General features: G+C 45.8%; 1 protein-coding gene across 1 annotated transcript; it reads right to left on the bottom strand.

The window, feature by feature from the left end:
- Positions 1–706: 706 nt before the first annotated feature.
- Positions 707–11,475, bottom strand: Ptger4 (prostaglandin E receptor 4). The gene is made up of 3 exons (XM_036207448.1): positions 11,210–11,475; positions 9,838–10,761; positions 707–2,532 (listed from the first exon to the last, which is right to left on the bottom strand). Exons 2-3 carry the CDS (start codon positions 10,711–10,713, stop codon positions 1,942–1,944), a joined length of 1,467 nt encoding a protein of 488 aa, XP_036063341.1. The 5' UTR covers positions 10,714–10,761; positions 11,210–11,475; the 3' UTR covers positions 707–1,941.
- Between the last annotated feature and the right edge of the window lie 1,293 nt (positions 11,476–12,768).

Here is a 12,768-nt window from a genome sequence, read left to right on the forward strand (position 1 = left end):
CTGTATCATTATACTATGAATGACATTTTAATAATAGCATCATTTTAAATATTTAAAAATTCAGTTTATCATTAAAGGAATAATTAATCTTCCCATCTCTTTAATATATAGCTTAAGGTGGACCTTACTTCCTAAGGGTATGCCTCTTGGCCAGGTGATTGCCATGGCCAACTGGATTAACTCAGGAGACATGGCATGTCTCCACTCTCCACCTAGAGATAATGCACTTTGCTAGAATTCCTTCCCTCTATGCAGTCAGTTCTTGGCTGCCACAAGCTTCTGATGGGTCTGCCCACTTATTGAAACCCTCACTCAGGGAGGCATGACTTCATTTTTTGTCTTTTCTGTCTTATTCTTTCAGATGCTAGTCAGAGCCTGAGTGTGCTTATTTTGGTATGTTGTGCTCTTTCTCTCTAAAGCTCTTCTTTCTACTGTGTGGCTGCTGTCTGCCATGTATCTGACCTCCATGCCCGCTGCCTGCCATGTGTCTGACCTCCATGCCCTCTCAGCTGAAATGCCATGGCCCTTTCTCTCTTCTGTCCTCTGGGCAGCTGGTGAGATTTACAACTTGTTGCCTTGGAGTTTTTCTTCAAAATCTAATAAAAGTGTTTTCGCTTCAGACAAAACAAAAAGAACTCTTTCAATTTAAAAGCAAAACTGTGGCAAAAAACCCCATACACAGTCTCCAAAATTGAAGCTCTGGAACTCAGATTGAATGCAATTATTTATTGTAATCTCTGGAATAATTTCAGTCGGTTCAACTACTCTTTTAAACCCTTATCAGTATCAGGCTCAGAATTCAGTCACAACCAAGCAATTCACAAGAACACGTTAAGCAACAAAGCATGCTTAAGATTTCTCTGAGAAAGCGCCTCCAAACACAGGTACAGTAGTACTGGGCTACACACAACTCTCAGTATCTGTTGACACACACCACAGAGTGGAAACCACACCGAAGAGCCACCTTCCTCTTTAAATTTGAAAGGATGCTGTCAGACATTCTGTTGGCAAGTAAAACGACACAGGCTTTCAGGACAGAACAAGCCACTTAGACTGTTTATACCTACACACTTCAGTTATGGGTAGTCAGAGACTTTAAAAAAGTATGTTACATCTTTAAAAATACCAGTTACTGGGGACAAAGTCTGAAAATATTTACCAGCAATACTAGGTACTCCTGAAATCACAGTTTTCTGGATAAATAAATGTAATATTATGTTTCTAAATTTTTTTCTTTATTATATATAGCTTGGAAAATATATTTTAGGTTGTTTAATTTTCACATCTTAAATAATATTCTTTCTTTTTCCTTTGATAATACTAAACTCTTTAAAAATTTATATCTATTTTATAGATATTAATTTCACTCTACTTTCAATACTTTGGCCTGACTTGTTTATGGGAAAAAAGTAACATTGACAATATTAGCTGGTTATACTGGCAGGAGAGGGCATATCATCATTTTCTTATACCTTGTATTAACAATATACCTTCTCACAGAGAAGAACATAAATACCTTAAATTATATTTCCAACAATAAAAATTCACATTTCATGCTTTAGTGAGACACTTAAATCAGCTGTAAGATAGTCCTCAGAGTTTGGGGTAGAGCCCTTCCAGTATCTGGACCTCTGGTATGTGCCAAATCAGAAGTTCTGATGTTATGAAAATAGTAGCTTCTGCCATCTTCCTATCCAGCAGAAAAAACTGGCAAATTCCAGCTGCAGTCTTCAGTCTCATCAGAGTGACAGCCAATGTCCTTCAGGCCTCGGCACTCAAGGGACTCATCTGCAGCACTGAAGAGCACTCACAAGCTCCAATGTTCTCAAATAGGATCCAGACGAAGACAGCCCTTCTGAGTACAGCTAAACACGTGGATGTCTATTGCACAGGATTTTATAAAGTTCCCGAAACAGTGCTCCCTCCCAACCCCTTTAGCTACTATATACACTTTTCAGATAAGTTCAGCGTCTCACTGGGGAACGTGACTTGCAGAGAGTTTCCTTTAGGGGCAGGCTCCTCCCTGCCACCCCCACCAACTTCATCCACCAACAAGACACTCTCTGAGTCCTGGCCCTGGGAGGAGTCTGAGGTCTCTGATACTCGCAAAGTTCTCAGTGAGGTGGTGTCTGCTTGGGCCAGGCTCATGCCACGCACACCTGGAAGCAAATTCCTGCCTCCGAGGCTGCTTTCGCTTAGGTCTGGCAGGTACAGGAGGGTCTGAGATGTGCTACTGATTTCCCTCAGCTCCCGAGAGAGGAAGGAACGAGAGTGGCTTGACATGGCAGAGGATGTCCTCCGACTCTCTGAACAGTGCTGTGCTGAGCCTTCTCTGCCTGACCCACCTATGCGGCAGAAGAGGCACTTGATCTTCTCTATGGCTTTACTGAGGACAGTCTTGCGCAGAAGGATATAGATCCAGGGGTCCAGGATGGGGTTCACAGAAGCAATTCTGATGGCCTGCAAATCGGGGTTTCTGCTGATGTCTTTCACCACACTTGGCTGATATAACTGGTTGATGAACACTCGCACCTGCACAAATGAGAGGCCCACGTTGAGATTTTATAATTAAGCAATTTGGCAAAACACTTAAGTGCTGCATTTACCTCTGCAGCGTGACGTGATGTAGCTGCCCGAACGTGGTCATGTCTACTTTGCAACGGTAGTTTATCCAAGGCATTTACTATATTTTAAAAGACACTCATTTTGTAAGTCAATTAACTGTGTAATCATTACAAAACACTGAGGCATTTACAAAGAGAAAATACTTTGTACTTTTGAACCAGCATCAGAATGACCCGAGCATAGTTTTCCTCTGTGGCTCTCCCCACTCTCCATAATAATTATCTGGTATTATTGTTTCTTGAACCCAGACTTGTTTCTAATCCATTTGCTCAGCAGCATTCCTCATGGGAGATAACATTGCATTAGCCACCCAGATAAACTTTTCACCCGAGATCCCTTCTCCAAACCGCCCAGAAGATTATTTCTGAAGTACATGTCCCATTATGCAGTTTAGCTGCTAAAAAACCTCCCATGGCTCCTCATGAGCTGTATGGTTTTGTGCATCTTCAAGATAGGATTCAACTGAATTCAGCGACTATTACACAGCTCTAACGAGAAGCAACCCCTCTGTGCTTCTAAAGCCTCAAAAAACAAGCACGCACAAAGGATCTTGGGTTCTTTCTTCTAGACTCAAGTCCTTAGTGATACATGGTAGCTGAGCAAGTTCCTTCTCTTTTCTCACATGATGTGCTTGTTACCTGGACCCGGAAGGTTGCGTGTGTGCATGCGTGCGTGTGACAGAGTAATTCTTTACCAGGCTGGTTCTCCTTCTTGCCTCAACTTCCGAAGTGCTGGGATAAACAGGCATAAACTAGAGTCCTGAAAAACGTTGAGGAACTTTTCAAACTCTCTCCTATCCTGTTGATGATCAGGTCTGCTCTGGGCTCTAGTTTCCAGATGAATTCCATGTGGCTTTTTATTGTTCTACCAGGTTGGATTTATGTTTCAAATTTATTCTTAGTAATGAAGTCATCACTAGGAAATATGAGGTCTGTATTTTACTCACACTCCACATTACGTTTCTCAAGATAAAGGAAGTGATGGGCTTGAACCTGCTAGTAGCATGCCCTGGCCGTGGCAGGGTTTGTGTGCACCTGACACTTGAAGCCTCTAGAGGGCAGTGTTGCTCTACTTTGGAGTGGCTGGTACCCTGCATCTTTTGGGATGAATTTTGCACATGTATTTTCCAAGAAGCTTTCCAAATACAGTCTGGCTAAGTTTGGACTTTGAATGTCATATTTTATATATATACACACACATACACACACACATATATATATATATATATATATATATATATATATATATATATAAACATTAACATGTATTTATGCTGGTTGGTTCTCCACCAAAACCTCAAAGGAAACACAGTTACCCCTGAAAAGAGGAAATTTCTGAACAGTTAATTTAAAACAAAACAAAACAAAAAGCTGTAGCTACTTAAAGCAATTCACATTTTGTTTTCAAATTTCTGTGCTATTGTAAAAAGTCAGTGTTGTCAAAATTAATGATATGTTTTTTATAATCAAAACTAACAGGGAGCAAGGAAGGAATCACCTTTGTATTTCATTGCAACTGCAGCCATAAACTACAGAAGGGAATGAAGAAAGCTGTAATTTTTAAATGCTTTATTTCAGAGTTCCATGGGGACTTGGAGGGGCTTGCAATTTTCACAGGCCTCTGGATCTCATCATTAAGTGTCTTTCAGTAAAGGAGTGTTCGTAGAGGCAGCATACAGATGAGCATAAAATACAACATTCTGGGTTAGGATGTAGTGCAGTGTCGGAACACTTGTCTAGCATGCATAAAGCCCCAGGCTTAGTTCCCAAAACTTCAGAATAAATTCAATATACACCCCAATTCTAAGTCCATATCAAAATTCTCAAAAGTCAATCAAGTTATTTTCAGAGAATCCAAATGAATGGGCATGACTTTGCCTCGTACTCTCAGTTTCAAGGAGAGTAAGGAAAAAGAAACAGACTAAAAACTCGAGGCATTTGATGGCATTTGAAAAATTATAGCAACTCTGGCTTCGCTTTAAAGGCCACTTGCTCTACAGAGCGGGTCCCACCACAGTCAGGGCTACACAGAGAAACTCTGTCTTGAAAAAACAACCAATCAACCAAAACAAAAACAACAACAAAAAACAAACAAAACAAAACAAAAACTTGCTTTCCGAAATGTCCCTGAAGAGCCGTGGCCGGCTTGATAGGAATTCCTGTAGCAGTGCTTTTCTACGCCCCTCCTCCAGCAAACCCTAGATGTTATATAAATAAATAAGTTCAGGCACTCTGCAGTTAGGGAAGCATGTATTGCTGATAAAACAGAACCTGAGTCAGAGAGGGGAAAATTTCTAAAAACCTTACTGGATACAAACAAGGCTCCTAACTTTCTTCCCTTTTGACGATGAGCAGCTGCGGACGTGGTGGATGTGACTTGTGCCTGATACTGGCCATGATTCCAAGATTCCAAACTTCTTAAGACTGATGAGGAGTCAAGCTTAGGAGCTCTGCAATAGGACTGGCCAAGAATTCAATAAAGACTAGAAGGCACGACGGCAGGAACGCTAACAGGGAGGAGGTAGGGTAGGGTGGTAAATGCCCAAGATTTGTTACCAAACAAACGTCTCCGTAATTTGGCTGTGGTCTTTACCATTTCTACATAAAGGTTTTTGTTGTTGTTCTGAGACAGGGCTATGTAGCTCTGGCTGTCCTGAAACTTGCTGTGTAGATAAGGCTGACCTTGAACCCACAGAGTTCCACCTGCCTCTGCCTTCCTAGTCCTGGGATTCAAGGCAAGAGCTACCAGTCCAGGCTATGCCTAAGTTCTGAAGTGCTTAGGCTAGTGCCTAGGATTTAACACTCTTTTATTACTTTTAACACTCTTTTATTACTTCTGACTTTTCTTTTAACACATATGTGGAAACATGGCCACTCTGGGCTACACTGATAACTGCGGGTCAAAGGTAGCTTTGGGGTGTATTTAATGGCTGGTATTCAAAACATGTACTTCCTACCTAAGAAAAATCTGTTTGAAGAGGATGTTGAACTCTTGACTAGACCAATGGCAACAATTGATTGTCGGAATTGAAATGTTATCCGGTAAATGGAAGGATCTGTAACTGGATTTGCGCATGCGGGCTACCTGTTCTCTTCTGAGCACATGAGAGGAATTGTCCCTGTGTACTCTGTAATTTCATTGCCTTGTGAAGAGTCCACAACTGACACAGCTGTCACTAGAAGTTCTTACCACCCCTCCACCCCCCTTTAAGTCAAGGGTCATGGAAGGTGTTCTGAACTGAGTGGAGGTAGAAGAGTCTGTATTTCTTGTTCCTTCTAGACCACTAACTGGCCATCCATTGCATACAAGTTACTTCATCCCCAGTGGTTAATATCTACATGGTAAATCTATTCTAAAAGCTTTTTCCCACTCTCAATTCATAGCTTCAACATTTCAGCTCTAGGGGAGAAAAATATCTTGTTATAAATCTTGAATAAAATCAAAGCTTGAGATGTCAGTAAAGATGGTAAGAAGTGAAGGAGGATCCATTCCCAGCCACCCAGTCAGTCTCCGTTGTTCATCTGGAGCTGGGGAAACTGAGGTGTTGAGTGAGTGGAAACTCTACTGAGAAGGTTCTGATGTGCTGCTGGGTTCGGTGAAATGGTTTCTATGTGCTACTCTGCAGTCATCCAAGTACTTCTAAAAGGCCTGCCATTTCAAGTTGTGACTCAAAAATTACTTCTAGGAATTGCAGTTCTTTAAAAAACTTAGCCACACTTATTAGGAAAGTGATCAAATGTCTTTGATTTCACCATAGTGGCATCTAAATTAATCACATTACTTTTACCTGTGTGTGTGCTTTCTGTTCATCTGATCATTTAACGGGTCCACTTCCAGTTTGCCTTCTACAAAACATGTTCCTGTTTACAGTTTTGTCTGCCTCTGTAAGCTGTTGCTGATGCCTTTCTAGCCACAACCAAAGAAACACAGGAAACTATTTCCCTAAGGGTGCAGAATTTACCTGACCAAAGCAGAAGATTAATTAATTTGCCATACTACTGGTAGCTCAGAGGAAGAAGAAAGAAAAGGAACAAATAAACAATAAATATGCCCTTGGCTTGCCTGTGTGTGGAGGGACATGCCTTTCCAAACCTGACAGTCTAACTCTAGCTCTGAGGCAAAAGATCTGATTAGAACTGTTATCACAACATTAGTATTATAACTGCAAAATAAAATATCAGAAATCTATCTAGTTACAGTATTTAATATGGTATCCTTGAGAGTTCATGTTGATTGCATGTTGCTAAAAAAAGCAAGATATTTATCTTAAGCATGTACTTTCATTTTTTTAGCTTCTCCTGCTTTGGAAACACACACACACACACACACACACACACACACACACACACACACACACAGCCCAACCCTGAGACCAGTTATAAACAGCAGAAAGGACAAAGTGACAAAAACCATATTCCTACCAAATTTCTGTGCTATAAAATCTGCTTATACCTTCTCTGTTCATTGATTATGATCCACGGAGAATTTTGCAAATTTGGCATACAAATTGTGTCCACAATGGAATTCACAGCCTCTCTCAGCTTTAGCTCTCAAGCCGTGGCTCTATTTTGCACAGCACATTAAAATTTACTTTTCATATTAAATTTATGCTCAACCATCCCGTAAGAGCCAATCTAGCCTCTTCCCATGGGTCCAAAGGACAGACTGGGCTGCTTGGCAGTGGCTGCCTGTCCTCCCTCTATATTGCATGCAGCCCTCCGAAAGTCCAAGCAAGCTGTGTTGGCTCTCTCAGGTAGCCTTCTGAAAGCACTGAAAGTGACCCAGAGGGTTTCATTTCCCTCCAGCGGAATAGCACTCCGTTGCTTTCAATAATGCTAAAGCAGGTGCTGCGTCCCCCCCCCCCCCCCCCCTTTGAACTGAAAGTTCGCTTCACTGCTTTAACCATCAGGGAGTTTTCAGAGCTTTCATCTCATTTATTCTCTGATTATATGAGAAACATGGGGGTGGGGCTGCAAAGTAAGCCAAGAAAGATGGTAACTGTGAAAGTTCCTTTTGATTACTTCAATAATTACTGAATCTTGGGGGAATACATGGGTGCTATAGCTCCCCATTACTTGTGACAAATTTTAATTTAAGCTGGCCTCTGAAGAAGTAGATTTTTTTTTTTTTTTTTTTTTTTTGTAGTTCAAACTCCAGGCTAAAATCTGAAGCTGCCCCTATTTATTTTATTAGTTATTTCTCACGAAAGCATTCAGGCTCTTGAGCAACATGCTCACCCCTTGGCTGAGTCAATTTCAGCTTTCAGATGGAGGTCCTTAACCTCGATCCCTGGTACTGACTTCTTTAGACTGGACAGTATTCTTCACTAGCTAAAATGTGATTAACATGCCAGACATAAATATAGCTCTGGGTCCTCACATAATTTCAGGCTTTGTCATAAATGGCCCTGAACCTGAGGGCCAGGTCAGCCGGTAGAATTAGTTTTGTAAGCCTCTCCAGATGACAGAGGAGGACACCTTATTGGTAGCTTCATGTGAATCAGTAGTGTCACATGCTCACTTCTAACCAAAACATTTAGAAAGTTTGTACATGGTTACTAATGGCCTAGCTCCGATTCCTCAGTTGCATGAAGTGGACATCCTGTAAATTACAGCTGCTCACTTTGTCATTTACCGTCCCGTAAAATACAAGGCCGAGGAGAGACTAGAGAGGCCTCAGCAGAAACAGGGGCCTTCCCTTCCAACTCTCACTTTATTTTGAGTTGACATTACAGACAGTAAAATATATTTATGTGGCTCAAGTGTGACTTAAGTCTGTAAATTACATTAGGTTCTGGGACGGCTTAAAGGCCCTTCTGGCCAGTCATATTTACTTCTGTTTATACAAATTGGCAAGAAGCTACTGTATGCTGGCTCTCAGCCACCATGGAGTTTCTTCCATTTACAGTCACTTTTGTAAGAGATAAAAATATTTTTATACCAAAGATCCCTAGAAGTATTAATAAGAGAAAGAAAAGAATGATAGTCCATTAAGTTTCTTTTCACTTGCTCCCAATGAACATAGATAGTAATTTCTTTTTGAACAAGTAGTTTAGAATTTCCAGGAATGCAATATTTTGAGAGATTGAACTTGGAACAAGATCAATTCTAGATGAAGAATTATGTTCTACCACCGACCTGTTTCTAGTGCGTTCTACCAACAACAGGGAAAAGCAGAGAACTTGAGAGGCATCTGCACCTCTCTGTTTATAATATTCCAAGCGTTACTAAAGGCAATTTTTAAAGAGTGTGTTGCCTCAAAGATGGAGTGCACCAAAACACCAACAGACATGCCACAAAAGCCCAAATTAGAAGAAACTGTAATTCTACAGTAGTGAGGACTAGAGTCTGGTGGCCTAGGGGGAACCATCTCCATAAAGGAGAAACTGGACCTCTCCTGGACACTGAGAATTAAAATGCAACACCGGATGCACATCAACTTGTCCAAATCCCATCTCCACCGTACATCCTTGGCTTGCAAAAAGAATAGGGAACTTGAATTTGGACATTACCCCGTTCAAGAGTCTCCTCAAGCATGACATGGCTTTGTGTGTGGGTGGTGGGGTGGGGGGGGGGCAGATGGGCGGGTGGAGGTTGAGGGGGGGCAGGGAGCAGCTTGAATGTGTCTGCAAGATTATTCTAAGCAAGTCACTCTTTCTCTTCCGTAAAGTGACTCCAGTCAGGCTTTTAAACTAAAAAGCATGTCATCTATTCTAGCTTTAAAATGCTGCATAAACTAGGAAAAAGAAAGAGGCCTACAGTAATCAAAACACTCAAACCGCACTCACCCAAGGAATAAGTTCAACAGAGCTTATCATCTCTGGTTTGCTATGCTCTGGGGGCCACAGAGTGCAGTGTTCAAGTAAGTAACCCCATATTCCCCAACCCCCCTCTGGCTGAGCCCGCAGTGAGGGTTCTGGGAAGATACAAAGCAAAACATCAGACTAAGGGGAGCCCAGGGGACTGTCCAGGGGACCTCAGAACCCATGCTTTGGGGAAAGAACCTCGGGGGACCGAGGGGGAAATCACCTGCTGAGTCTCCTTAGGGTCAGGACTTAGGAGAGCCTGGGTCTACTCAGAGGAGCCTTGAGCAGGTCTCTATCCAGACCCGGAGGAAACTGTCACCGCCAAGGAATCAGGGAGAAAGCGGGGGCGAGGGAAGAGAGGTGAGTGCGGGGGAAGGACTGAGCGGACCCCAGCCCCTGACACTCACCACCAGCGGGATGGAGCAGATGAGCACCACCAGGGAGGTGGCGATGAGTAAGATGACCATCTGGATCTCCGCGCCCGCGATACGCCGGAAGCTCCTGCGGCGGCGAAAGTCGCTGAGGCGCTGCAGGGCTGGGGAGGCGGCCGCGTGGCCCCGACAGGCTGCGGAAGCCACTGCTGCGGCGGCGGCCGCGTGATGCTGCTCGGTGCCCAGCGAGGTGCGGCGCATGAACTGGCGGTGCATGCGGAGCAGCGCGCCGCACACGAGCACATTGCAGAGCACGGTGGCGAGGATGAGGAAGGAGCTGAAGCCCGCGTACATGTAAGAGAAGGCGGCGTAGGCCGTGACGTTGGAGGTCCAGTCGATGAAGCACCAGGTGCCCGGGTACTGTCGCGCAGACCTGCCCAGGCCCATGTTGGGCAGTGCGCAGAACAGCACGTTAGATGCATAGACGGCGAAGAGCGTGAGGCCCGCCAGCCGCTTGTCCACATAGTGGCTGTAGAAGTAGGCGTGGTTGATGGCCAGGTAGCGTTCAATGCTCATGGCACAGATGATGCTGAGACCCGACAGGCCAAAGAAGAGTAGGATGAAGGTGCTGTAGTCACACAGTGCCTGGTCCCCGGGCCATTGGCCCTTCATGTATGTGGCAATGGTCACTGGGCTTACCAGCAATGTGCCTAGTAGGTCAGTGACAGCCAGCCCACACACGAGAGTGTAGAAGGTCGTCTCCTTCTGCTCCTTGCGCGTCTTGCACAACACTACGATGGCCACCAGGTTGCCCACGACCCCGAAGATGAACATCACTGCCGGAATGGTCACTGGGCTGTTCAGCCTCTCCGAAGCGGAGGAGAAGGACGCATTGACCCCGGGAATGGACATGATGGTGGGCAGTAGTACACAGCTTTGGAGCTCACGGTTCTTTCTAATCTAGGGATGGTGAGAGAGGAAAGAGAGAGGTCAACCGCTTACCACTTGCAAGGTGTTCGACCCATGGCCAAAAATGCTATGTCAATGAGAAAAGGAGAGCAACCGGATCCGACTTCCTGATCTGTAGCCACTCACTAACTGTGGCTACTCAAATCCCCAAGCTCTGAATGGGTCCTGCCAAGAGCACCACTCTGCTGACATTAATATTTATAAGCTGATAACTGCCATTCCCGTCTCCCCCCACCCCATTCCATCGCCAAGATGAGCAAGACCCTTCTCTAGGGAAAAGTGACTCGCTAGTGATATTCCCGACAGAGTCGATAAAATTCTCATTGAAACAAGTTATGGACAATTTGAGAAGCACATTCTGTTCTTTGATTTCCCCGACAGAGCGCCTGGCCACTGCGCTGTCCACACTGTCCACGGAAAGACCTCCATCCCAACTTACCTGTAGGGTGGGAGGTTAGGAGTCCGGTGCGCCCCAAGGTTCAGGCCTCAGACGTTCTGGACTGGCCTCTAACCTCAGCCATCAGTCTCTTCCCGCTCAGTGAGGAACTTGTCAAACCTTTGTCCCCCCTCGGAACCGGGTCTCGGTGGCTGCCAACTTTCCGGAACTGAGGTCAGAAGATCAAGCTCTCAAAAAGCTTAGAAAGCAAGTGAGGCTCAGTGAAGACGGGTCTTGGGTTTCTTGTTTGACTGACCCCCCTCCTTCGTTCAAAGGCGAGTCTCAGCTTTGCAGAGCCCGCGGATCTGGTGCGGGAGGGCAGCAGCGCCCAGGTGTGCCGCCACGCGTGCAGGTGGAACGGAGCGTAGGTCCAGGCTCCCTCCTCCCCAGCCGCGGGCTGAACGGACAGCTACCGCAGGAGGCGGCTGCCGCGGAGGCCGCTCCGGGTGCTCTGGGGGCGGCGCGGGGTCCACTGGGCCTGGGGCTCTGACCTGGGGCTGTTCATCTTCCTCTCCCGCCACCGGGTTTCGAGCTTCGCTCTCGCCCTTCCAGACTCTGTACAAACTTTTCTCCTCCCGCAAGTTTCCCCAACCGGGGCGGGGACAGTCAGCGCGCGGCCCGGGCGCCCATTGGCTGACCTGGAAAAGGGGCGGAGCGTGTCTTCCAATCGCACCGCCCGGGAGCCTGGTGATAGGGGGCGGAGCGGAGAGTCTGGGGAGGTCTGGAGGGACCTGCCGGGTGCCACCGGGCTGCGGGGGGCCTCTCCAGTGCTTTCCCCCTCTCAGAGATACCGAGAGCACCCGGGACGAGCCCCAGGGAAGTCCCTGCACGCGCTTTGCCACTCCTGAGCTGGGCCTTTAGTGGGGATGATGCTGGGACCAGCCTCTGGTCTAAGTCGCTCTGCCGGTTAGAGGGAATTCTCTCACTTCCACCCGCGGAGCGAGCATGTGGGTCTTGGGATGTCAGAGCAGTTTCTTTAGGACTCTCGCCGAGAGCGGCAGAGCGGAGAGGAGAGGTGGGTGTGTGGTTGTGCGTGGGTGTGTACGCCCGAGCGCTCCGGGTGGGACTTGGCAGACGTGTGGGTAGACGGGTGGGTAGGTACCAGGCTTGGGCGGGGAGACGACGGAGAATCCATCCTCTCACCATAAAAGGAGTTACTTGGCAGTGCCCTAGCTGCGCACAATAGGGCACCAAAGCGGGGGCGGGGAGGAAGGCGAGGGACATCGACCAGCAAGTTGTCCTGGCTTAGGTGGCAGAGCCTTGGGGGCTTTGGAGAAACGTGGCCTCAGATACACCTGAGACTTAGTTGAGGGGGCTGTTTAATGGGGGAGAGCATTCTTCCTTGGGAGGACTTCTGAGTTCTGAAACAAGTGTAGATAGACTGAGCAGCTTCCGCCTTCCTGTTAGGTTTCTGGTAGGCGCCTTCACCTGCAGGGTAAGAAGGGGGTTTGAAAGTCAAGCAAATAAACAGATTTTCCAGGCGTTGCCTCTTTGTTAACTCGGAAAGTCTATTTGCTTTTCCTTATACTTTGGTTTATAGTTTGTTCGGCTTATTTGATGAG

This window comes from Onychomys torridus, chromosome 15 (genome assembly GCF_903995425.1).
Source record: "Onychomys torridus chromosome 15, mOncTor1.1, whole genome shotgun sequence".
Lineage (NCBI taxonomy): Eukaryota > Metazoa > Chordata > Mammalia > Rodentia > Cricetidae > Onychomys > Onychomys torridus.